The sequence below is a fragment of the Brachyistius frenatus genome, unplaced genomic scaffold (assembly GCF_029030835.1).
Source record: "Brachyistius frenatus isolate BFR_SWC_R1_liver_20210118 unplaced genomic scaffold, ASM2903083v1 Contig_17, whole genome shotgun sequence".
In the NCBI taxonomy this organism is placed as follows: Eukaryota; Metazoa; Chordata; class Actinopteri; family Embiotocidae; genus Brachyistius; species Brachyistius frenatus.
The window spans coordinates 2,527,385-2,555,105 of NW_027210616.1; the positions used below are offsets into that span (position 1 = coordinate 2,527,385).

At 44.0% G+C, this 27,721-nt stretch overlaps 1 protein-coding gene across 7 annotated transcripts; it reads right to left on the minus strand.

The window, feature by feature from the left end:
• On the minus strand, positions 1 to 27,629 carry bcorl1 (BCL6 corepressor-like 1). 7 transcript variants are annotated; one of them, XM_069694292.1, is made up of 13 exons: positions 16,237 to 16,364; positions 12,811 to 12,886; positions 12,287 to 12,713; positions 10,107 to 12,139; positions 9,735 to 9,867; positions 8,957 to 9,409; positions 7,148 to 7,335; positions 6,628 to 6,894; positions 6,368 to 6,534; positions 6,028 to 6,173; positions 4,024 to 4,101; positions 2,590 to 2,761; positions 1 to 1,768 (listed from the first exon to the last, which is right to left on the minus strand). In XM_069694292.1, the coding sequence occupies exons 2-13, from the start codon at positions 12,814 to 12,816 to the stop codon at positions 1,414 to 1,416; spliced, it is 4,425 nt and encodes a 1,474-aa protein (XP_069550393.1). In that variant the 5' UTR covers positions 12,817 to 12,886; positions 16,237 to 16,364; the 3' UTR covers positions 1 to 1,413. The 7 variants fall into 7 exon arrangements, with proteins under 7 accessions (XP_069550393.1, XP_069550389.1, XP_069550390.1 ...); XM_069694288.1 differs by adding an exon at positions 14,838 to 14,955 and having other exon boundaries at positions 10,107 to 12,713; XM_069694289.1 differs by lacking the exon at positions 16,237 to 16,364 and adding an exon at positions 27,564 to 27,629 and having other exon boundaries at positions 10,107 to 12,713.
• Between the last annotated feature and the right edge of the window lie 92 nt (positions 27,630 to 27,721).

Consider the following 27,721-nt stretch of genomic DNA (forward strand, 5'->3'; position numbering starts at 1 on the left):
TTCACAATCATGCTTTATTGTTGTTGATTTCTTATAAAAGAATCAAATAAAAGGCTCTTTCAAGATCTCACACACGTCTTAGTCTTTCAATCTTGCTGTATCCCGTTTTCTTTAACTAAACTATACTTTTCTTTACACCTTTAAGTCTCTTCATCTTAAATATCTTTTATTAGTTTGTGACTTCAAACCAAAACTTCATTGATTGTCAACACAAAATCTATCGTAGCACCAATACAATAAAACTGTACTTTTGCTTTTTTTTCTTTTTTTTTTTGAAATACTGTTTTTGAATGAGGAGGAAAATCTCAGAATAAAGGGATCCTACATTTCATAATGAAGCACCAACCATAGAAAGCATTTTTATAGATAGGGTCGTCAGATACACAAGAGGTCAAATATATTAATGACTATTAAATTAAGCACAACAAACAGTGTAAATAAAACACTGCAACACAAAGCACTCTGGGATCCGGAAACACCATTATCGGGAGGTCGGGGACAGTCGTGTCTCAGCTCCTCTGGACTCCAGAGATGGTACAACTTTTCCTCTGAGAGAGATCCACAGGATTCTGTATCAGTTCAGGAGGTTAGTGGAGAACACTACGATCTGTCCAGTTCTGTAAACAAACTCTCAATCTCAAGGTCCAAGAAGGAATTATTTCATACTGCCAGCAGGTACTGAGTCAACTTAGCGCTGCCCGGGCGTACTAATGTGGAGGAAAAATAAACGCTGTAAGGTATCAGAAACGTCCAGTGATGATCTCTTGAGCATGATAAAGTGAAAAATGGAGGAAATGGAAATGAGGCTGGGAGCTGGGCGAGTGATTATGTCTGAATATTATGTGCCATGGTCTCTTCTCTGCAGGTCTCCAGATCTCCCAGGTTGACAGAGAAACCGTCTGGGCCAGTGGCCTCCCTGACTTAAGCGTCTTAGCTTTACGCAAGAGTTCTCCAAGATAAAAGCCTCGGATTATCTCCCATCGAAAAATATCGCTTTCCCTCAGGGACAAACTCAAACAAAAAGTCCTAAATGTTATCCGTCCCTTGCCACAAGAATACATTTATATAACCAAATGTGTTTAACCCTGATGGCAAGATATACATATACACTACCAGGTATATACATAATCAATAAAAAAAGGTTTGCTCAATAGTTCTCGTGTATTCAAATAAACCTATACTGTAGATAGGAACCTGAAAGCTGCTTTCCAGCACTGACCACTCCCGTGTGCAGGTCCTTGAGATCACTTCTGTCTGAGGTCAAAGGTCATCGGTGGAGCCTCGTGTCAGCCGGAGTTAGAACCCATGACCCTCGTTACATCGGACGGAGAGGTTTCCTCTGACCCGCTGCCTGCAGGAAAGGACTCGGGCTGACAAAATGACAAGAGTTCGTTGGGTGCGGTGTAAGAGAGGCTATCGGCTGCGAGGCTTCCCTGTGTTTGTCAGCGTCTCTTCCTCCTCCTCTTCCTCCTCTTCATCCTCTTGTAGGATGTGAATAGAGGAGCCCAGTAGTCTCTGGAGCTCTGGCACACAACGCACCAGATCCACAAGGCCCTCCTCCTCATCCTCCTTCTCCTTGTCATCCTCCTTCTTTTTGCCTCTGTAGGGAGAAGCTAAAGCGGAGCTCACCTGGCTGACGGACACCTGCTTCCACAGCTCGGCGCGCGGCAAACTCACAACCTCGAAGTGTGGGTATCGCGCCCGAAAGATCCGCGCCGACATCTTCAGGCGTTTCAGGACTTCTGTCAGGAGGAACCAGTTGCAAAAGCTGCAGGAGAGAAATGTTTGACGTTAGATGTAGGTTCATGTACAGAATGCGAAACATGAGGTTTCCACGCTTTAAACGGGAAGTTCCCTCAAATGAACACGCAGTGTGGACGAGGGCTCCAATTTTTCCATTGCACTGCATTTCAGTCACAAGGTGGCGGGCGGTTTGACAGACATGACGACGACAACAACAACAACTTTAAACCATAAAGACATGTTTATCGTGCGTGAGTATCATTTACATTGCAAGTGTCAGAAAGCAGTAAAATGAGCTGCTGTAACTCAGCCATCACAGCTCTGGGGGGGGAAAAAAATGACATAAAAACTCTCAAAAATAAAATCCTCGCCTGTCGGCCTGCGTCTCCACAGCACCTGCAAACTACTGCTGAGGCAGCAACATCCTCATCTGAAGTTTTTTTTTATCCAGCCTGATTCTTTTTTTATTATTGTCCCGACTATCTCGGTAGAAATACTGTAAACAAAACTCGTCATACTTCTTCATTTCATTCACATTTCCCTGTTAACTTTTTGCACCCTATCTGACCCCAATTACTATATTTCATTAACATATTGTGCAACAGCAACCAAATTTAGATGTCATTTGTGTGTTTGTAACAGTGCAGTGACATGATCAATATAAATGACTTCAACAACAGTCACAGTAGTCAACAGTTTTGCAGAATTTATGTTAGTACAAAGTCCTGACATGATTCCCCAAAATAAGATCCTACAGTAATTTTTAGTTTGTGGAACCAAATGCTGACACAAAGCCCCCCCCCCCCCCTAATTCTTGATAATTATGTGTCGTCTGTGTGAGCTCACCCTTGTGTTAATGAGACCTGGACGTGATAGCAGGGTAAGAGAGGCTCGGAGGAGAACTCGAAAAGAAGGCAGTCTTTGTCCGAGTCCCGCTCAGTCTTCACCGTTATGTTCTCCTCCAGCTCCGGGTTCTGCTCGGACAGCAGGAAGTCCCAGCACGGGTCCTGGTCTGTCTCTGTGAAGTCAAGTACACTGAGGTGAGAAGAAGAAGAAGAAGAAGAGGAGCAACTACCACTGAGCTGATACACGAGGTCTGAACTCCCTCTAGTGGGCAGTTTGTTCACACTTATGACTAATTGATGTCACTGATCTCTTAAAGGGACACAAACTTTGTGAATGCAGTCAAAGCTTTATGTTTATTCACCCTACATAGAAACACAAGGATATATCCATTTTAGCCGTTATTCACTGGTTTACTTCCTATTCCCCCCCCCCCTTTTTGAACACAAAGAGGCAGAAAAAAACAAATCACAGTTTAAGGTTTTCTGTTTTCTTGAGTTCGTGCCTGTGGAGGCCATTTCTAATTCTGTACGAGTATTAATGGATTCTAAAGCCAGATATCCTCCAGTCACTCGGCGCACTGGACTAATCTGGCTCTGCCAACCAATTGCTCAACGAATTCTGTGACGATAATCTGGACCCCTGATCACATTTACGGTTTGCACAGCCACTCTGAGGGCGGACCCATCAGCAACCATTGTCTGGAAGTCGAGCGTTCTTTTCTAAATGTAGTTGCAGCGGTCGTAGAGTTTGGGCGTAAATGGTGGTCAATGCCGATTGGTTAAAGATTGCTCCAACAGTTGAAAAATGAAGCCGAGGTCTACGCCCAGTGGGCTGCAACAACGATAGCCAGACTCATATATTTATACAGTGAAATTTGGGTCTGGAAACTCCAGGCTAGGTAGAGATACCAGCAGAAATACCATACAGGCGAGGAATCAAGCCACTATTCAAATAGTTAAAGGAGGAAACATTATTTTGAATTCAATGAATAAAAAAAATTATTTGTCGTTGATGTGGGGACAAAAATAAACTTGCACTTTAAAAAAAAAATTTTTTATCTTTAATTTCCAAGTATATTCAGAAAGATGCGGTCTACATTCTCTTTAGTCTCCCTCAGTTCTTCCATGCAACTCTAATCCCGTTCTCCCTCCGCTGGATAACAGGCTCCCTATGGCTGTTTACAACACAACACCGATGCTCGTCCTTAAAACTAACACTGCTCCACGTCCCAGCGGCCACCCGCGAGCCCAGCCTACAAACCAGCTTCCATTTCCTGCTGTGACCTGGTCGCTGCTCCAACAAGCCTTAAAGCTTCAAGGACAGCGGAGCGATGAGATTTCAACCGCCTTCCTGCCCCCGCGTTTACAAATTAAAACAGGATATTTGATTGATCATCGGGCTGACATTCAGCTGACAGACTGACAGGTTTCTTACCAAACAAGGAGCTACCGTAGAAATCCCAGGGTAAACTAAGATCCTGTTCATTGCGGCCTTCCAGGTCTGTGAAATATTCTGTAAAAAAAAAAAGAAAAAAAAAGAACACATCTTGTTTTTATTTTTTTCCCACAATTGTGACAGTTTACATGTTATGACTAGTAGATGAAAACATTTGGACAGGTCTCGACACTAATGCTTTTTTTTTTTCCTTGTCACAACCGAGAAAAAAACTTGCGATGGGACAAGTGTAAAATCTTTGGCGGTTGTCTGAATGGAAAGCACAGTACATAAAAAGCAGTAGCTCGTCTTTGTGATACGGTGCGCTTTGTCGCCGTGTGCCGCCTATCTAAGGAGGAAACATGCGCGCTTGTTGTATCAGGTACTGAGCCTTCATCTGGCCGTTTATCGGGGGAGATATGGCGTGAGACTAATACGCTGCTGTGCTAAACACCGATAGCGCAGCAAAGTCAGTAGTAAAAGAAACACGGATAGAAAAAAAGTGACTTGTTCTTCAGCCGGGCAACGTGCTGGAGAGAATCCAAACACCATCGACGTGGAGTGAAAGCGAAATACAAAGCAAAAGACGTCATCAAGCCGGCGTTGGGCTTTAGCTCGGCTCCACTACGTCAAGCGAGAGGAACTCAAGCATGTTACAAGTTTCTAAGGAAGGCAGATTTGTAAATCAGGCTGAAACTGTAGATTATTTGAATTGTCGATTATCAGTTTGGTCCTTTAAAATGCCAGAAAATGCCGACCAAAGCAGAAGGCGCTGCCTAAAATTCCTCGTTTTGTCCCGGCCGACAAGCCCGCAATCAAAAGTTGTGTCATTTGTTATCGTGGAGGACGAAAATGAAATATTCACATTTAAGAAGCTGGAAACAAAGAATTTTCATTTTCATACACAAAACGACTCAATACAATTAATCAATGAGCAAAATATTTGGCAATGAATTATCTGTCGATTAATCTTTATAGCTCCGTTTGTAAGTAATGAAATTACACAACTGATATATATATATATATACATATATAAATGACCCGCTGAATTTTTATGAGCTAAAAGTTACACAAATTTGTAAGATTAAAAAAGCAGCCAATGGCAGTTTAGATAAAGTCTTCTTCGAAGACAATCATGGATTTTGTGTTGTAAAGGCTTCTACAGACTTATCAATATTTGATCATTAAGAAAGGAAACGAATGATTATTGAAAAGCCTTCGAATTTATTTATTTATTTATTTTTTTAACTGTAAAGCATTTAGTTTGTGGGAACTCAACCTTCCAAACACATCAAGGTGAACTTCACCATTTACTGTTTATGTTGTGTCAGCTGTGCAGAAATTCAACTCCAGCTTCTCCTCTGAAAACGCAGGAGACCGAAGTCCCAAAGATCAACAAACAGTGTCATGTCATGTCAGCTTTGTGCATGTCACACTGGCAAAGAAGCTGCTACACACCATTAATCAACCACTGCATCACACAACCGTCAATAACGTACGTACTTGGCGAGCTCGACTCAACACAGTTTCAAGATGTTTTAGTTTACGAGGATGTTTTTTTTTTTTTTGACGACCAAATTGAGCTGCGAGACAACGAAACAATCTGAATCACACGTCTGATAACGAGTGACTCAGTTACTGTCAACCAGCGTGTGGAGACATGGAGGTTTTCTGCGGATATCTCGTACATGCTGCGTGCAACCTCTATTGTTTTCTTGCACACTGTGCCAAATGTGATGTAGTGGGAGTGGGCACAGAGTTTATTAATGTATTGACAAATTGCTTGATGGGGTGACTGAAAAGTTGGCAAATACGAGTGTAATTATTTATTTTTAATGTCTCATTAATGTCTCAATGCTCATTTAGCTTTATGAAAGCCTTTGGTGCCGTGTAGTTTACCGTGTCTAAAGTGTTTGTTGAAGATTTAAAATGCTCCGACGATCAATATTCATCCAAAATGAGTTGTTGTGAAGGAAACGGAGGTGAATAAGAGGCGTGAACTACCTGTGAGGAAGGTCTTCATGCTTGTGCTGTGAGCCAGTTTGACCGGTGTGTGTCCGGAGTAGGTCGCCAGAGTCGGATCTGCGCCGTGGTTCAGAAGCAGCCAGACAATCGGGAGGTTATCACTCGCTACGGCATCGTGAAGGGGCCTGAAGGACGAACGAGCGAAACACAAATGACTTTCAGGGATTGTAAAACTTTAGATGACAGAGACAATGCAACTACACATATTACTCCTTTAAAAAAAAGATTGAGTATGATCTCACCTTCATGCTTAAATTCATCACACACACACACGTAATTCAACTAACTAAAACCCCCATGATGCACCATGAAGCCTCACCGTGTTCCATCCTGGGCGCTGCAGTTGACATCTGCGCCGTGTTTCAGCAACATCTGGACAATCTGAGTCCACCCTCGAGAGGACGCCTCGTGGAGAGCCGTGTAACCGGCATTGTCACGCCGATTGACCTCCCTGATGTCCTTTTCAAGACAATACTGGACCACATCCTGCAGAGCAGAGGTAGGGGGAACAGACTGTCACTTTAACGTGTTTCAGAGAGGAACACTGTTCACCGAGCAAGTAGACAGGTAGGATTTTACCTGATAGCCCAAGCGAGCCGCACGTTGCAGCAACGTCTCCCCAGCGTTTTTATTGACGATCAGCCGACGAACCTCCGGAGGAATCTGCCTTTTGGGTGGAGAGTCTGAGCCACTGCTTCTTCCTGATGTGCTTTTCTTATTGGTTGGAGAAGACGGTAAACTTTTTGGAGTGGGTGGAGGGCTAACTAGTCTTTTTACAGCAGCACCACCATCATCCAGGACGGCGGAGGCGCCACGCTTGCCCAGACTGCTGCGTTTGGTTTTATTCTGAAATACAGATTTATTGATTAGCGCACTGTGAGAAAGGTATTCCTTTGTAATGCAATGCCAAGTCAGAGCAGTAGGTCCCATTTATCAGGAACCTGCGCTGCATAATCCCAGCAGCTATCATAAATGTGACAGACACAGAACTTCATCAGGCCACAGGGGGGCACTGTGAGCTTAAATATTAATGGTACCTCGCTCCGATCAACCCCGTATGACATCAAATGTTCATCATCCAGCAGAATCAGCAACTTACCTTCGGCTCATCACTGTCACATAAGTGTTTGCTTTTGAACTTCCTCTTCCCTGAAGGCTTATCGTTGCACTCTGGAGACTCCTCGCTCTCCTGGCAGCAGACCGATCCTGAGCGAGTGAGCGATGGTCTCCGTGGAGGAGCCTCTGGATTCGAGGCAGTGGGACTCGGACACTGATCCTCCTGTGGATCTGTGATGACACATTAGATTGACGGTTATGTCTGAGAGGTGAACCAACTGTCTTTTAAACACAGTCCATTATATCACTGATGCAGCTACGCAGCAGCTTCATGCTTCATCTGCCAGTCCTCACATGGAACAGTTGGAATATTGGATGCAATATTGTGGGTGCCGTTTTGTGCCGACATCAAACAGGCTGCTACTTCCTGAACCAATGGTCCTTGGCTTGGCCATCCTACCTGTTGAAACAGGGTAACTGCTGTCTACGAGCTACTCTGCTCTGCTTTTGCAATCATGAGCTTGCGTCTGCTATATTTCTGTTTCTTCTCAATATACACAACTGATGATGTGTCATATCCACACTAGCAGGCACATAATGGGGACTCCGATGCGGATATGAAACACCTCAGGAATATCAGCTGCACATTGCATACAAGTGCTGACTGCATAAATGTTATTTTTTGTTAGGTGTTAAATCTATTTCAGTATTTTTCACTTGTCAGTTATCATATATATTTATCCACTCATATGTGTTTATTGTAGTTGTTTCATAAAGTTCTATTAATGCTTTTCCAGTGTACCTATTACAAAGATTTACATCCTCATTTAATTAATTTGTCCATTCCTACTTAATATGTTTTAACTACAAATGTCCCCAGGAAAGTGTTGCTAGTCAGTTCTGATTCGTTCATTCTCAAGTCATTACAGACTGACAGTCTGAGCAGATATTTTTGTGAACACCCCGAGGACTGACAGATACATGACGTCACGGTAATTAAAACAATTTTTAGGTAGAATTTTTTTAGGGGTAAAACATGAACACCCAAGATTTCGTGCCAAGATATGCATTTGATCTTACATTACTAAAAGACCTGTTATTATATATCCATAAACTTTGGAGCATTCAAGATTTCTAAATCCTTCAATGAGCCATATTTGCTTGAAAAACAAATCTATAAATACAATTCAATTGGTCATTTTGTTATTTTCAGTTTGTTAAAACTGACTGAAATCTACCATCAGGTGCACTAAAGGAGATCAAATCATTAGATGTTGTTGATGCGCAAACTACAGAGAAATGTTAGGATATCATGTATATAATTGTACAGCGGCTGCACAATTATTCCACAGAGTAGAACAGGAGTTCAGCTATTGTCAGAACTGATTCATTCCTCAGACATTTTTTAAAAGTAAGAATACTCACTTTATCTATGAAACTTTAGAAATGATGATAAATACCCGTCACAAGCCAGCACAGCCAAATGTTTTGTCACTTAGTGTGGTCAGCAGCCAAAAAAAGGATTAATGTATAATGGTATTAAAACAGAATGATTCAGGCTTATTTGCAAGGGCAATTAATCTGCTGATCATCAAGTAATTTTTGCTGAACAAATGAATTATCAAAATACAGGCCGATTAATTTTCTGTCAATCTAATCATTGAAATGCCAATCTAAATTTACTATCAATCAGCGACTCAATCAACTTTTCAATTCAGCCCTGTATTGTAAAAAAAAAAATACAAAAGAGCTGTGGCACTCAAACTTTAAAGGTTCATTCTATAACTTTATAAATTGTTGTTATCATATAAACACAGCTGGAAATGGTTAAATGCGTGTAATGGTTAACTACCTGCTGGGATGTCCGTTCTCAGGGATTCTGCGACGTGCTCTCCATCTTCCAGCTTGTCCTTCTCGGTGATGTATTCACCAGTCTGATACTTCTTGCTACGACATCGCCGGCGTTTCTTGTGAGCGGGCGGGTCACCCTCTGCACTTGCTGCCTTGGCTTTGCCCGGAAGCACACGCTCGGGCACGGGGTTCGATCGCGGCCTCCCTCTCGGACGGCGGGCGGGCTGGGTGGAGGTCTGAGGGGGTGACGGGGAAACTGGGGGAGGAGGCATCGGTGGCGGAGGAGGGGAAGGCGTCGCAAAGCCCCAGAGGTCGAGTCGAGCGTCATCAGCTCGCCGTCGGCCTCTCCTCAGTCTTGGGAAGGAGCTCTCTGTAGTGTCGGCCTCCTTGCTGGGTACAGCAGAGCAGCTGAGGGACACTGAAGTCTCCACACTTTGAGGACTGCTGCCGCTGTCTGAAACGGATTAAATCACATCTGATTGTTACACTCACACCAACGTTTATGCCTAGAGACATACAAAAAAAAAAAAAAAAAATACCAGATGATACGCGAGACATTTTCTGTCTGCACCCACAAACTACAAAACTACTGCAGCTGATTATGGGCTATTTGTCTCTAAAGCCAAAACTCTAAACCCAAAGTAACCCAACAGTGAGCTTCATGTCTGACACAACTGAAAGCATCCCTAAATTTGCGATAGATGTCAGGAATGTGTGCCCTCCTTGAGAACTTCCAAGAGCAATGAATGTCACCGGATGAAAAGAAACAAATACTCTACCTGCTTTGTTGCGGCTTGGTTGCTCAGTCTTGTTGGGACTGATCTTGTCCCTTGGAATCGCCTCCTTACTCTGTGGGGTAAGTTTCCCTGCTGTCAGACTCGGCTCCAGCACAGGTGCACATTGCTTCTTCCGCTGAAATACACAAGGGACAAACGGAGCGCACTGTATTGGATGCTATTGATCACAAACCTTTTATGGTGACGGAGAGCCTGCAACAACCCTCGAGAGTTAAATCGTCGGTCATCAATCAAAATTATGAAAGCGGAGCCTTGAATGACCAATTCAACGGTTAAAAATCTTACAAGATGATCCCTAAGAGAGAAAATAAGAGATGAACATGACATTGAAATAACCACACACTGATAATTTACCTTCTTGTTGGGGGACACTTTGGTTGGAGTTTTTTCTCTGTCTTGCTTTTTCTTCCCCGCAGCTTTCTTTAACAGGGCCGCCGGCGACTTCTCCTTTGCTGGCTTCTTAGGAGTCGTCTTCTTTTGTTTGATGGCGGCAGCTTTTGCTTTGGTTGGCGACTCCTCTTTGGTTCCGTTTGTTTTCTTCTCAAACTTGTCGCCTTCCCCCGCACACTGGCCCGTAAGAATAGACGCAACCATGCCCTCTAATTTTTCACCGGGAGGACTGTCTGACGTCCCACTATCTTTCCTCAATATCTCCCCCTCTAACACCTGGGCTAGTTTGCTCTCCATCCTGTTCCCATTTGTTGATGCATTGCTCCCAAAGAGGTGAGACTGGCCAGCGAGCTTTGAGGAGCCTTGCTTTGCTTGCAGTCCCATATGCTCTCCCTGACTGGTGTGTATGTCAGTGTTATTCTCCAAAGGCTCAGTGGCGTTCGCCTTCTCGTGTCTTTTGATGGCTGGAGTCAAATCCTCTTGAGAAGGCACAGCAGGCCATTTTTCCACAGACCAGTACGGTGGGTATTCAAAAGCAGAAGCGTGTTTAGATTGGTTGTCTTGGCTCCCAGTAAGCGGACTCAGATCATCAGCCTTTCTTGATGGAACAGGGGCAGCTTGATTCTCGCCTGCCATTGCTGTTGAATCAAGAGCTTGCTGCTTTACAATGGACGTAAGGTTAGACAGTGGACACTTCATTCTCTCCCACTTATCATCCTCAGGTTTGGACGGGCTGTGATGGGCACTCTGAATCTTACATCCATCTGTAACTGCAGTGCCTTTGGTCTTCGGAGACCCCTGTGAGATTTTTCTCTGAACAGACGAGGCTTGGTGCGGAAGGTGAGATGGCTGCTGCAAAGCTGGATTGACAGCAGTCGTAGAGAATGGCACCGCCGTTTTGCCAGATGCCGACTTCGGGTGAATCTGAGCATTGGCAGAGCTTAACAGGGCAGTGGTGAGGGCTCCCTTAGGGGGACAGTTCTTAGTTATGGCTGTGCTGGTGTTTTTAACGTGCTTGACACTGTGAGCATGTTGGTTACCCTTCATTAGACAGGATGGCTTCTTTCCTCCTGAGGCCAGATGTTCTCCTTGGTCAATTATAGAAATAAACTCCTGCTTTGCGAAACTCTGAAATTCATCTGCAAAGGTCCCTTTTCCATCTTTGCCCCTTAAAGTAGAAGCCAGTATGGGGCTAGCCACACCTACATATGTACCAGGGATGCTTTTTATTGAGTCCTGTGAAGATCCCTTACCCCAGGTAGGTTTGGGCTCTGCGACCTGGTGATTCTGAGGCCTATTTGATTGCTTTTGATGAGATCCATTTCTGTGGGTATTTGGTAAGATAGGGTATTGCACAGCGGCGCTATAAGTGGTGGAATGAGTCCGCTTTGAATTCCGAAAATCTCTCTGGTTTGATTCATTATTATGAGGCTGCATCGCAGTAACTGAGGGGTCATTTATGCATTTTGGCCGTTTTGATTTAGCGGACAAATCAAGAGGTACGTCTCTGGGTTCAATTGAACAAGCTGTGTGGTCCTCTGCAGCAGAGGGAGGCGTTGTTTTAAGAGAGCCCATGGTTGTCTTGTCTATGCTGTTGCCTTTCTCCACATGGTTCAGCAGTCTGCTCTGTGATGTGATGCTGGCCAGTGCAGAGCCACAGCAAATGGCAGCAGTTGGAGACAAGGTGTAGTGGGTGGGGGCTGCTGAGGTTAGTGAAGGGTGCTGCAACGGTAGGGCAATAGCTGGTGAGGCTACCACGGAGGCTAAAGATTTGTGTTCTCCTACAGATTTTGCATTCTTTGTTGACGAGTGGTTCGATTTGACTTTTGAGGTCGACGTGCCTGCCTTTTTCTCTGCTGCTGGAGTCCGGCCCACAGACAACGAGTAGGGATAGGTCCGCATGAGAGGTGTCCCTCCGACACCTGAGCTTTGTGGCTGAATTTCTTTTTGAAACTGGCTGGCTGTGGCTTCTCTCAGCGCTGCAATCTGTCCCAATGCTGGTGGAAGAGTAATTTTACAAAGTGGAGAGGAAAAATTAGTGGAAGGCAGGAAGGCAACAGGCTGGGCTGGTTTAAACATGGCAGAGCATTGAAACCCAGGTGGAACACTTTGCACAGATTGTGTTTGCGGGTGTGATTTCTTACTGGATGTCACATGGCTGTGACAGGGGTTGAGCGAGTCCTCCCGGTTGGCTTTTATACCACTTGACCACTGAGGAGTGGGGAAGACCCCAGCACCATCGGCTTTGAGTTTAGGCGCTTCTGCCCTTTTGTCTGTTCTCTTCTCTGAGCTGGTGAGGACTGAGCCGGACATTGGTGCATTGTTGGGCTGTTGAGGTGGTGAAAGCTCAGGGCTGTGATTATAATCGCTCGTGTCCAGGCAGGCTTTCACTGTCTTACAGTCTTTAGTTGGAGAGGTCTTGTTTTGCTGACTGAGGGTAACATCTCCTCTGAACTCAGGGGGTAGCGTCTGAGGGGGATTTCCCACCATACTAGTCGACGCTTTATTTGGAGCACTGATCTCTCTGCTCACCGTGCCTCCATCCCCTACATTCATTAGTGTGGGATCCACCTGAGTGATAAAAGAAGTCCAGCCCAGTGTTAATTAGATGAGAGGACAGAATGCTCTGATCAAGTAATGCAACTTCAACAGTAAACAAAAGTATTACCTGCATAGGTGTTTCTTTAGCACAACATGCCTCGGGGGGTAGCTAAGTCAGTCAGGTGAGAGTTTTGCTTGAAATGCTGCAGAAAACACAAGACAGGAAAAAAAAAATGGTGTAAGTGTTGCTTTCATCTTAGTTACAGAAAAGATGTTCATTTCGATCTCCATCAAGGCATAAGGGGAATTCTTTGCAACCATCATTGAGTCAAAGTAATCAACCCCGGCCAATTGAAATCTTCCTTTCATCAAGACATGCTTGGTACAAATTTCCTCAGACCAGGGAGACAATTTCAGGTAGCAGTGCGAGGTGAGGAAAACTGATGGCACATATTTGTAGCGTAGTGCCCTCCGTTTTATTGGGTTGCACGTAGAAAATACTGGCAATTTGTCAGTGCTCATCTACCCAGAGTGTGAACTGTCTTTCCTAAGAGTTGCATATTCAGTGAGTGAACGGAGACCCCATGCACGCTGCAGCAATTAGGAACCGACAAACTCCCAGCAAAAAGATACCAACAACCAGATCGTGCCTCTCACATCGATGGCCAGAATTTTCCCTTGTTTTTCCGAGTTATTTTGCAAGTTAACCTCACCTTGAATATTCTGTTCAACCTATATCGTTTATGTTCTGAATGAAAAAAATACGGAGACTGTTCACGCTACAACAGATCCCCAATGACGCTGCCCTCGGGCATACACAGAAGAATATTATAGGAAACCAAGGGAAATCTGTTTTGAGCGGAGCTATACTACTGTCAATCATATTCAATGATCCATCCCAGACAAACAAAAATACTCTTTGTGTGTGATTATTTTTTACCAAAAAAGTCCAACAATTTTCTCAAATCAATCATTTCAATTGAACTTCATCTCCTCAATAAAGTCCATTCTGTGGAGTATATTCACCAGAGGCTGCATGGGTTCACATCACACTTACACATTTTAAACTACAATTCGGCTTCAAGGCAGTGAGATAAAATCACCCACGTTGATGACAGGGAAACTTCCCCCCTTCAGCAGATGAATGTGAAAACAACGTTCTAGTTCCAAGGAACGAAAAAGCAAAGCACATTTTTGAATGGACGGGACCCTACATCACATTTTAATGTGGGTTCACTGAAAAGCCAGAGTGTGCACCGTCCCGCTGTCAAAGGAAAAAATGAACAAAAATACGATAAATATATCCTATATGAGACTTGATATCAGCAGATTCTTAATATTGAAGGGTCACTAGGAAAACTGATGTGACGCTAGTTGTTTTTGTGTGAGCAGTGTGATTTTTCACCGAGAACTGTTTCCGACGGTCATTTCAAACACAGGCTCTTGCTTGGACGGCCCATGACCCCTCGGACCCCGGCCGGTCCCCGGTAGGCTCATTCAGCAATCCATCCATGAAGCAATCAGCTGTGACTGCTCAAATGATCTTTTATTAGCGGGAGTCAGTGTGTTCTGTGTTGATTAAATCATGCACAGCACTGGGTGACTGGAGATGAGCTTAAGTTTGGTGGATTGCTTATATAGTTAAAAAAAAAATATATATATATATGTATAACTGGATGGTTAATTATCTATGGTCCATGCAGCTTTAGACACTTATCACTCCTAAATTAAGACATGAAGTCCCACCCATCCCACTCGGAATACAAACCACAGATAGCCAGGCACACAATTATGAATAACAAGTAAATCCAGCTTTGTTTCATCCCAGAACAAACATTTGAAACACCACATCGGGCACACGCACGGCAGAGCAGCCCCTCGTATGTAGGTAGAGGTGAGCGCAGACGAGCGCATCTGCAAGTAAATGAGACGACTACAAAAGGGACTATGCAAAAAAAAAAAAAAAAAAAAAAAAAAAAGCTTTTGGGGGGAATGGAAATGCATCACCCTCGAGTCAGTGAAACATAACGAAGATGAGGCACATAATGACTGACACACCAATCTCTGCTGGAATCTGCGAGAAGGGATCCAGCGATGCAGATACGGCTCTGTGCGAGGAGGGTCTGCATACATTACCGTACAACAGTTGCTTACAGCTAGTTTTGTCTTTGTGCTGCGATCGCGGTCTGCTCCGCCACAGCGTTTGAATTCATCCGCTCTGATGTAGGCCAGTAAATGTAGGCAGTAGTCCGCGCACACGCCGTGGGCGACCCTGCTCAGACGAAACAAAAGTCAAGCCTGGAAAATACCTTTGAGAACAAAAAAAAAAAAAAGACTGCCTCGAAAGAAAGCAAATCATTCTGTTTGTAGCCCACTTCCACCGGTCAGCTCGCTGTCCAAGCCCACGGCACAGAAAGACACACGTCCCAATGTCATATCGGGAAAGTGCACGATGCTTGTTGTGGCACCGGGGCACTCACAAAACAACACGTTTCCCTCCGTTATAAATATCAGCCGGGGGAGGGTGGGGGGGGGGGGGGGGGGGAGAGGAAAAAAAAACCAACAACAAAACTCCGGAGAGCTCCGGGGTCGCTCTCTCTCTGTCTCTGTCTGTGTCTCTCTCGCTGGAGATGGCGAACAGTCACCATAATGAGAGAATGGCAACTGGCTCTCAGGTGATCGGTCCATCTGCACACAAACACGGGCACTAACTGAACAGAAAGGCTGCTCTCCCCTCTGAACCTTGTCTAAATAACGTGGAGCGGAAGGGATTGACGTGTTTTGAGATAATAATAATAATAAATTAAAAAAAAAAAGAAAGACGGATGGGGGGAATCATAGCAAGTGACAGGAGAGATCCCCCTCCCCTCCCCTCTCCCCCCATCGAGTGCCTGGCTGGGCTGCGACGTGGGAGCACAATGTGTCACATCTCCGCCTGATAAGGTAAGTCAACATCAATGGAAGCAGAGCAAAACAAACTCAACTCCCGACCACCATCACCCGCAAACCTGCGCTATAAGTGACACAACTTATTACACGGGCTCGTGCTGGTGGTGCAAGTGGCCGCGGAAAAGAAAAAAAAAAAAAAAAAAAAAAAAAAAAAGGGGGGGGGGGGGGGGCCAAACAATATATTTAAGTCCGCTGACCACCACCTCCAGCACGGGGGAGGCTTCCAGCTCCATGCGCCGCGGAGTCTCCGCGGAGCCCTCGCACTCCTCGCGGTGGTTTTACATGTTCAGGCAGGCTACTGTTATTTATCCCCCGGCCCGACCTAACGTGAAGTGCTCCCTGAGTCTCTCTTATCGGCCCTTTCGGCTGGACCGACTGAGCCACTTCGCCGTTGAAAGGCATTCACCGAGCCCCGGACCCCACCGAGCCCGTCCTCTCCTCTCTCCTCTCCTCTCCTCTCTCCCTCTCCCGCTCCTCTCCGGCCCCCCTCTTCTGAGACTCTATCCGAAATATTGAATAAATCCCGAGCTAATCAGCAGGCGAGATAAATAAAAAATTTAAAAAAAAAAAGAAAAGATGTCTAATGACACAAACAGTTACAAACCCCGCTCGTCCAGATGGCATGTGTACGACGTACAAGGCACGACTGTGGTACGGCCGCCGTCCAGCCTTTCGCCTGTGCCGTCCGTGGCTGCTCACTAATCTCGACGGTTTTCGGTTCTAAAAGTCCAGGGGGGGGGGGGGGAGGGGGGGGAGGAGAGGGAGGAGGGGAGGGGGCAAGAGGGAGGGAGGGAGGGAGGAGAGGGAGGGGGGGCGTCAAGACAGTCCGTTCTCCAGTGTGGTGGGAGAGAGAGCGAGGAAAGAGAGGGGCTGAAGGGTGACTGTGACGGCATGGGAGATGTAGTGCTCGGCTATCCACGCCCAGGATTAGACGCTGGAGAGGCTGGGAGCGGTGACGACTGCAAGTACCGGCATGCAACGCGAGCTCCAGCCGCTCAAGGGGAATAAGGGAGAGGGTGAGAGGAGGAGGAGGAGGAGGAGGAGGGGTGGGGTGGGTTGGGGGGGGACAGATCGCGACCAAAGAGTGTAACGGTGCGCTAAACTAACAAGGCTCATCGGGGTAACGAAGTAATGAACTGTGTTTGTTTTTTTAAACAAAGGAGGCTCCGAGTACCGGCGACTGTCTGTCTGCGTTTCGGTGTCCGGCAAGTCAATTAACAGTCAGCTGTGGGTGATGGTTTCTAAATGGCATTGCCAAAATATATTAAGAAAAAAAGAAAAAAAAAAAAGAGTGAGAGCGGTTTGGGTCTGTTGCAGGGGAATTAACAGGAGGAAGCAAGACTGTTGGAGGCGGATCAGGCTGCTAAAGCTTGGAGGAGATGGGGGGGGGGGGGGATTTCTACTGATTTCTGCGGAGCATTTTCAAACATAAAACCATGTGAGGCATCAAAGAAGTTGTAGTCATGTTAGATGATGTGATGGATCTAACTTCACTACTCTCACGAGGTTGAGCTTCAAACACAGCGCCGACCTCCATCAGCTCATTTGTATAAAGAGCCCCGGAAAGACACAACTTTTGCTTCCAAGGTGACAAAGGAGTCTTTTGCAAAATTTCCACTTGTGTGTTCTCAGCGTTGATATTAAACAAGCTGTATGATCATTTCCACATTGCTTTTTAAACCAAAAGCCATATTATCAACCTGTAGAGCCAGAATTATTTTCCTCACAAGACATATTGCCCCCGAATTGTCACCAAAAAGCACAATTAATCCGACAATAACTAAAAGACAAATCATATTTCATGGCAGCTTTCCTTCCCTTGGGAGGACATTCGCCTCATACATATTGTCGACAATGAAGTGGGCTGAATAAATTCACACTGAAACCTGGGTTTTCACGCTTCCCTTGATTTGGGCCAGGCCTTTACAGTCCGATGCTGTAAAACACAACTGCTAATAAACACTTATAATGAATATATGAACAAAGACATGCCTCTTCGTTTCCCTGTCATTCACTTCTTGCAGTGCCATGTGTGTCAAAACCACATTTCCTGTAACTGGTTGGGTTCATGATTTTCTACAGAGAAGTGGTTTTGAGATAAGTTCAGCGCAGAACTACAGTTTGGATGAAGGCGTATCTTAGCCCCCAGCTTTCGATCCCATATTTTTGGAGGAAAACCAAGACAGCAGAGCCGATTCAAGAGGACAACAGAAGTGCGCTGAGGTCAAGCCGAAATTGACCAGGATCCTTTACAAATGCGAGACACAGCCATGAAGAAGAAACGGCACTAAAGGTAATGCGATGTTCAGTGGAAGCTCTCCTGAAGATATAATGTGCCGCATTTGTGACAGAATAAAATCTACTTGACTTCTTACAACTTTTTCTTTATTTTCAGTTTCACACTGAAATGCAGCCAAACAAAGGCATGGCAGTTGGATATATATATATATATGTGTGTGTGTGTAGCAGCAGCTTATATTGCGAGGTGAAGGACACCACATATGCAACTTCCAGTCATACACAGACAAACAAAAGTTTGAGATACTGTCTGTAGAGCAGAGGATTTGCACTTGCCTGGTTCTCCCCCAAAGATAAACAACCACAGGATATTTAGCTCTCTTCCTCTATAATCACATTTACGCACAGTGGTTAAGCAGCACAGGTTACCCTGCTGTAATTAGGCCACTTGTCTTACCTGAATCCTGAAAGCAGTGCAGGCCTGCTGTTTACAAGGGTATCCGCTCCTCTAGGCCAACAGATTTCCTACTTTTCTCAACACTTGCGGTGGTGAGGAAATAACCGTGCACACACGCGTACACGCGCGCACAGCGAGGCTGACATCGTCGTGTGACCGAAAGAGTTTGTTTACTACCACGCGTGATCCCGCGTCGTTCCCGGCCACCACGGCGGTGCAGGACAGCGATCCTGTCCATCCGCTGAGCACAGCGAGCAGAAACTATTTCGCCGCTTTCCTATCGCGGAGTGGATCGGTGTGTGTGTGTGTGTGTGTGTGTGAGAGAGAGAGAGAGAGCCTCTAACATGCCCTTCGCCATTCGCTCAGTAATGGCTGCGTGCAAAGCAGCCAAATCGTTGACAGATGGCCAAATGTGAAATTGGGAACCAAAAAACGCCGATCAGTTTTACAAAAAAAAAAAAAAAAAAAAAGAAAGAAAGGGGGAGAAACGTGTCGGCGCAAGGCAGGAGTATCGCAAAGTCGGCGGCTGACACATCGCATTGTGTCTGAGCCGGGGTAACCCGGAGACCTCAACGACCGCGCAGGAGCTATCCCGGTAGTGACCGGCTGCTCGGGGCTTCACCAATTATAGACGAGTTTGGTTCACAGGCTCCACATCGGATGTCTGAAGCTGTGGGGTTAAAAAAACTTGGTATGCACGCAATTATAAATCTATCGAGCGGGGATGTGGTATTCCGCACATGCACTGTGACAACTGCGATAGCACAGATGAAGGCACGTTGTTTATTTCGCAGGCCTGATTTTTTTTTTTTTTTTAAGTATGTCGTCTTCAAAGTGGGCATATATGGTAATCTATCTGCGAGTCATATTGGAGATTATCGACCCCGTTTAGGCCGCCATGCTTCCGAGCGACGAGGATGTCCCGTCTAAGTTCGTGGTTCACCTGGTCAATATTGAATGTCGAGGTTGGGAAGGCGGCGGGAGGTGAACGCTGAAGTCAAAATCCAGCGCATTATTCTTCCATCTTGTATAAGTGATGAATTATTCTACAGTAAACGAAGGGAGGATGGCAGCCGATCACAGAAACAGTCAAGGGTGATGTTCTTATTTTCCAGGTTAATGGATGGCCCGATGCGCCGTCCACATAATATCTATCTGAAATGGAAATTGAACACTTCACATTTAGTTCCTGTGTCAGCGTTTGGCCAGCCGACTGCATCCACAGCCCGGCACGCATGGACAGCAGACTCATGGATGTCATCTCGGTACACAACTTGGCTGTCCCTACATGTGACACGATCCTACATATTGCTGTGGGATAACAGCGAAACATAGCCGCAACTACTGCGGCTCCTGCAAGACACCAACAACTATAAAATGCAGATATCCAGGTCAAAGTTTGGCAGAGTTTTACTCGCCCTCAATAGCGTTGTGCAATGCCCCCTTTAATGCCCCCTGCTCGCCCGTAACGCCTTTGTTATTAGTAATCGCATGGTATTGCACCGTCTTACCTTGCGCTCCGAGCTGTCTACAACCACAAAGCCTGCACACAGCGCAACAAGCTATTGTTGTGTCTACAGAGTCTTCGGTGCGGGGCCAAGGAGGTGATTTTGAAGTAGGATGAAGACAGTATGCAATTTTGGCTTGTCCTCGCGATCTTCCCTTATTGCCAGTTTTCGGTCTGCAGCAGCTGGAGATGAAAATCGCGCACCCTGGGTCCTAGCGCCGGATAAAGCCCTACAGGTGAATAACAAACAGACTGATGCTCGGTGGGCTCCGGTCTTTAATCGCAGGCTTTGCTGGAGTCAGACGTATTGACCAGACTCTCTCGCTTTTTACCCACAAAGATTCAAAGATGTAGGTATTCTGGAGGGCACTTAAAAAAAAAAAAAAAGATGTGATAAACTGTAGCTAAATTTTAAATAAGCGTGCCCTCAAGTGCAATTACGCAGACCATGCATTACTTTAACAATATAATAATGGTCTGAGGCTGAAAGCTGTTCTTTGGACTTGCGCACAGTCCTGACCAGCCCAGTTAGCCTCACGGTGGCTCACTGCAGACTGATTTAATTTCTAACCAAGCCATCCAGCTAATTGTAGATTTTCATGTTTTAAAAAAAAAAGAAAAAAAAAAAGATAAATATATAAATGTTTAAATCAAAGTGTCCAAAAACTGCCAGGTGCACCCACAAGTCAAACTTTGAGAACAATTGCATTCAATGTTTAATATTTTGTCACCATGGCTGGAGAGTGGACCGGTCCGGCACAGATTCAGAGAGCATCTGTTTGTCATAAATCAAAACTTGTTGAAAAGTCAAAGAGTTCAGTGAGTATTAAGGATGACACAGTGATGTGTAAGGCTCAGTGTCTTTCAACATTGAACATCCACCCATACAGCTTCTGATCTATTATTTATTTTTTCGCTACAAAGAGCTTCACAGTTTAGACAGTGAAGCTGCATTATATCTGGTCAAGCAGTTCAAAGTTCTGTTTAAAGCACAGGCCTATGTAACCTGCACCTGTTTATTTTGGTTGATTTCAAATATTGCAGATATAACAACTGTATCAATATTGTTATATCAGCTGGTAAATACTGAAGTTTTACATGTTTTGAAACAGTATCGCCGCATAGATTGTTCGTCACCTGATCAAAATAGCTCTGTATATTATAAGTTGTGTGAGAAAAGCTCATGAGCCACTCAAATATCAGTATCTGCCTCACATATCTTGTTTTATGTGTGTTGTATAGCATTTTCAATGATACTTTTAGAGAGGTGTATCATTGTGAATTTGCTGAGGCAGGAAGAGCTGGACATGAGCTAGACAGCCTCTATTTCCTGTGTGAATGAATTGGAGGTTCAGGGGTAGTTTTCAAACAGCAGCGGCACTTGAGAGTGATGGTCAGTCTACAAAATGTTGGAGAATGTGGTGGCCTAATGGTGAAGTTTTGCCTCATAACGGAGATTGTTCGATTCCCGCTCAGTTGACGTTTGTTGCATGTCATACCTCCCTCTTTCTTCCTGTTTCCTGTGTCTCTCTGGACAGTCACCTGTTAAAATAACAAGCCAAGATAAAAATATGCACGGGCAGCATGGGGGCCTCTACGCCCCAAATGTCACACAACCGAATCACATAGACAGTGTCTGACATCATGTGTCGACATGCCAGCCAGTCCGTGGAGAACAAAAGCTGAATATTTTGCTTTCTAAAGTAAACCTCGACAAATGTATTATTTTTTTCTAATGAATCACAGACCCTAAAAGTGTCTGAAGAGACTTTATGTATAGTTACCAGATCAGAAACAGCTATTTCTTGTTCTCTTGGTAACATGACACAAAGGAACGAGACAAGACGAACCGCAGCGGATCTTCCAAAAGGACAAATATAGATGTTGGGAAAACACTGCAGCAAAAGAAACAGTCTAATCATCATCAGTGACATAGATGCACATAACGCTGCCAACGTCTAGTTTTCTTCTCTTTCTTTGTTTAAAGCTTCGGCTGGAATTACACACAGATGTCTTCCAGAGAAACCTGTGCCTGAAGTTTGAGGTCAGGTCATCCTGACAATTTAGTAATGGTTTAAGTCAGTGAACAAATTAGGAACGCTGTTAAAGAGTTAAAGGCCCAGATTGGCCATGACAGAAACCTCCCAGTAAACCTGCCAGTAATGGACACGGCCTCCAATAAAGTCGTGTTTAAACCATCTTCCACTGCAGGATGACCTGTGCAAGCTGGTTATTTGAGACACTGTCAGTGACTAAACTAACCCAAAACACAAAAAGACACATGTATACATGTACCCACCCTGATTTTGTGTAGTCATGCAATAGTGATGATTTAATATGCCGAGCTTTGGAAATATTTGCCTCTGATATTTCTAATGACATTCCAATACAATGAGGTAAATTTAGTTTATGTAAATGAACCATGAAAACATCAAAAGCAACATGACTTTCCAGAAACAGGGCTCTGGTCACTGTGGTTAATCTACAGACGTTGCCGTGAGCAATTGTCACAGGAAATACTGTACTTTGGACTGATGGAACAGATCATATGGAAACTGTTGACAGTGACGTCTGAAGATTATCCCGAGAAACTGGGACACTGCAGCCGAACTTTTTGTAAAGTTTTTTTTAGTAGCACAAATAAAAATATATTTATCGTCATTTTACCTGGGTGGGGTCTAAAGCGTCAGACAGGACCGACCAAAAACACTCGGCTAGACACCACTGCAACGGAGTGATAAAACGTATGCGAGTAATTCTGATGACCTGACTCTTTATTCCAGATTTTGTTTCCGAGGAAGAAGAGACCCGAGTGGAAGAGCAAAGATGGCATCCCAGAATGCGGATACTGCTGAAGCCACTAATAAAAAAGGCTCGTGCTCTCTGTGTCGACTGAGTCTACACAAGCTCAGGCTCTCTGCAGGGTCGATAGAGTCATTGGAATCACAAGTGTTTCCAAGACGATGGCCATCAAAATGGCATCAGGTCAAAGGCGTCAAACGGTGAAGCTCGTGTCCTGTTAAACTGGGAACACACTGCACAGTTGTAAGTCCCACTGTAACAACAGTTCAATTGCTATGGCTGATTTTCAAGATTGTAGAACGTCTGCACTGGTCTGCAACAAACAAGGCAGGCTACCATTGACAGTGGCAACACCTCATCATGAACGTAAAGTCTTTAACCTCTTTAAAGCTCGGTTTATTCCAAGTAGTCATTACGAATACAAACACATTCAACTTTGTTCGTCATTAAGACAGCTGTTACTCGTGTTGTTACTGTTCACAGAGACTCCAGTCTGCAGTGTAGTCTGATACACTTCACTGGAAACCACAGAATAACCATTTCACCTGTCTCTCTGTCTCGCTAATTGCCAACACGTGTACTTTCTAGCGCTCCCTCTGTTTTGGCAGGTTGGTTAAATAATGTTTAACCGTTTGTATTATTGATTCAGTTCTGTTCCTGGGAGCAACACTAGTTCACAAAAAGCAGGCAGCCGAATGCAACGGTCTGAATGGGGTAAACAAAGGTACACTATGGAAGATTTGACCACAAGCAATATGGAGCAATATTTTCATACGTGGGTCATGCTGTGTTTCTATTGTGCAAGCGCATGAGGACACACATGCATATGCACCCGATGTGTTTAAAAGGTGCCCACCGACCAGTGGAGTTTTATTGTGAACAAAGAAAAGTTATGTTTTACGTTTAGTGTTCCTCTAAAAATACATGTTAGATGCATTTTGAACCATTTGCAAAACTAGTTTGTGACGTGTTTTAAATCCAGCATCGTTTATATCTGTGGGTGTTTCTGAATTTCAGGGCTACATCCTTGGTAAGTGCATTTCCAGGATGCCACATCATCAAATCAAGACTGTTCCAATGTAAATCATAAAAAAATCTGATCTAATAGAGCACTTTTGCCCCTTAGAGGTCTCAAAGAGAGAATTTTTACTTTCCATTCACCCACTCACGCACTGATGGTAACAGAGTTACCATGCAAGGTGCTCGCCTGCCATCGAGAGCATACTGTGTCAACTTCTGTCTTTGCAGTGCGGACTGGAGGAGGTGGGGATCAAACCGCCAACTCTGCCATTAGTGGACAACAAGTTCGGAGTCCAATGAATTTTCAAGGATGCATCAGGTGTATCCTCGGGGTCCTTAAAACACTCACGATCTTCTGCGCTCATGTAAGATCCTGTACTGTATGTGAATGTGCAATGACGCACCCCCTGAATATAAGGACTAACACAGCAGTAGGAGGCGATAATGCTCCGCCTGGTTGTTTTTCACCTTTGAAAGGAAGAATGACGAACACCTGACATTATGTGTTCTCTGAATGCTACGAAGGGGTTTTGCCTCGTCTCTGAAGAACCCAACTTGGAGGGACCTGTCCTACCACGGACGCATCCTTGAGATTGACAAACACCCCATGTTTTAGTTACGAGGAAACATCTTCCTTCTTTTTTTTTTGTTTACAAATTGCTGAATTTCTTGGAGCAATATTGCCACGTGTAAATCAGTGATATATTGTGTAGCAGCAGGAATGTGAATTATGTTACCCGCCCGCATGTGCACATACACACATATGTGCTTCCTCATGTGCAGTTTGTTCATGGCATAAACAAAACGGGGGCCCCATTTAGACACTCAGAGGTCAAAAACCTTTACAGTCCTGGTTGGTTTCACCCTAATAAACCCACTGACAGCTGGTGAAGGAAACACCATAACAAACTCAGCAGTGAACCAATAAAGGCAACAACAAGTCTGCAAGCAAATGCAAAATATTTAAAAGAAATCGTCTTAACAAATGTTTCATGAGGAAGTAACGCACTGCGTGTTTGTTCCTCGTCAAGGATATACGCAATGTGAAACACTGAATGTCAGCATAACTTTGTTTCCAAGAAAACTCCCGAGGGCACCTTTAAGGTCATTCCATCTGTTGAGATTCACTACCATAAACTTTAATCTGTTAAAAAATGTAATAATAAAATTGTAAGAAATAATTGGATCAGCAGGATCTCAAATGTGTGGTCTAACATATTGCATATCGCGTCACCTCATGTAACACCATGTGAACACTGAGTAATCGTAAATTACTATTTAGAAACCACTTACTCTGTTGTAAAATATGTTTCTACAACTATATTGTTTACAAGAGAGCTTAAACAGAAAACTAATCAATTAGTTAATTGACAGATAATTAAACGACATCAAATTTCATGATCAGTTAATCCCTTAACTCGTTAAACAAACTCAAATGCCAAACATGATCGGTTTCCTGTTTTTCAACCGTGTGTATTTTCTACTTTTACTTGAAGGTTTTTACTCTGTTAGTCAGACAAGATAAGCTATTTGAAGATATGACAATGGGCTTCAGGAAATTGGGTCGGACGTTGTTGTCTGACATTGATTTAAGTAAGGAAATACTCATCTGATTAACTGCAAATGAAAACAAAAGACAGATGCAGCCCTCCACTTACATGACATGGTTCCTATTCATTCTTAAGTTGTATTTAAACTCTAAATATGATCCTGGACTGCTCTCTAGTATCACACACAAATAATAGTAGGGCAAATTCAGAGTCTGTTGCATAGATCTAGCATGTCCTGAATTTTGATCCTGCCCACATATGAATCCGTGTATTCACTCTGGGCCGCTGTGTCGGCGCCAGGATCGGTGAGAATACAAGCTCGGGCTGGCTCTCAAGGTGCGCTATTGTACCCCACATGATAAACAGATGCAGCTGTCATCCCCACGTTTTCTAGCACAGCGTCACTGCCCTTCCCTCGTTCGCATCTTTAGGGATGCTGGAGTCAAAATGGCTAAACATGGAAGAAACATGCGTTTTGCTGTTTGGAAAAATTTGGTTTTGGAACATTTTCATGGTATAATGTGTGAAGGTCATGTAGACTCCCATGCGAAAACTTCCACATATTTTTCCCAACATGTGGTAAACATGTGCCATACATGTGAGCACATGTGTCCGTGTGGAAAACATGGGAAACCTTGTTTTTTTTTTTCTGCAAGGGGTTTCCTAATTGAGGAGTCTTAATGTGAGCATCAATCAGTGACAAACACACTCAAAGCCCACTACTTCAGTGAAGGGGTGGGGGTGTGCATGCAGTGTGTGTGTGTGTGTGTGTGTGTGTGTGTGTGTGTGTGTGTGTGTGTGTGTGTGTGAAATGAGTTTTCTTGAAATGAATGAACAAATGTGCCGTTTCATGCAGCATATTGATAAAAAGCTAAACTAATGACGATTACCTTCACTAACATGTTTAAAAGAAAATGAATCAGACACTTTGCTTTGTGGTATTTTGTTTGTCTCAATCCAGTGGTGGAAAGTAACTAAATACATTTACTCTAAAGTACTGTACTTAAATACAATTTTGAGGTACTTCCATTTGAAGTAATACTTCCATTTATTTCTATTTGATGCTTCTTTACTTTTACTACACATTTCAGAGGGAAATACTGTACTTTCTACTCTATAACGACTATTGGACAGCTTTAGTCACTTTTACGATGAATATTTGACACACAAAATACAAAACATCGTTAAAGATTAAACCAGTGGTTTCAGAATATTTTGGCTTCTGATGTCTCAGTGTGTAGTCGGAGTAAACTTTCAGATGTCTACATGAGTTGTTAACACCAAATAGAGATTTTTACTTGTTAACGTCTCAAAGTTTCATTTCAATGAATGTTGAAATGATCAAACAATCTAACAGAAAATCTTAAGATTAAAGAAAAGCTCCAAACACTGAAAACAGATTTGTGGATCAGAACTTTGTTTTTTTCTTTTGTTTTTTTTCCTCCCAGTAATCATCTGACAACCCTCAGAGCTGTCTGCTGTCTATATATAAAACTGGATATAAAGTAGTTTAAACTAGCTGAACCTGCATCAGCTACAACAGTAACATGCTGCTCATACACTAATGCTTCAATATCATTCATCTAATGATGCTATTTATAATATTATTTCAAAGAGGACCAAACCAGTACTTTTACATTAATACTTTAATTACATTTTGCTGCTAATAAACTTAACTAGGACTTCTACTTGTTCTGGAGCATTCTGAAACTGCTCTATTGGTACTTTTACATAAGGATCTGAACATTTCTTCCATCACTGTCTAAATGTCTCACACAACCAGTGTATGTTTAAAACTTTCAGCTTGGGCAGTGTATCAGCTGTAAGAAATTAAAAATAAACAAGAATACATTGGCTGACTAAATATGATTTGTTGTTAAGCACATTAGTCATGTGTAAAAACATTTTTTTCTTCATTGGTCATGGTCATTTTTTTCCCCTGTCAGACAGCATTGATCTAACTTCATGACAGCTCTATCTTTTTGACAATACACTGAGGTGATGCCATATTTACAGTAACCGGAGACACAGTGTGCACCTTTCAGCAATCAGATCTCAAAGTTTGAATATTTACACACTTGATCAATGCTGGTCGGACAAGCCAAGTCAGCTGTTTTAACTACAAACGGTAATCCTGATTTGATACGTCGTTAGTTCCCGCGCACCCGGGCGGCAGGCTGGTAAACACGCCTGATTTGATCGTTTCACTTCACGAGGTGGCAGCTCGGATGTTGAGTGTTAGCAAAAGACGCCAAAGCTAAACGTCCCAGGAGGGCTCGACTCGTAAAAGCAGCAGCAGCTAAAACGCAGCCAGGGAAATATCCAAGCGAGATGTACGACAGGAGACCGATGCTTACCCGATTCTTGGTTTGTCTGAACTGCAGCCCGCAGCGGAGGACAGAGGGTGTTACAGGAAGGCGCAGCGAGGGTCTGCGGACACTCGGCGCTGTGCTTTTGTCTTTATGTTGCGGACTACGAAACACCCTGGTCGGATTACGTCCATGTTTACCCTTCT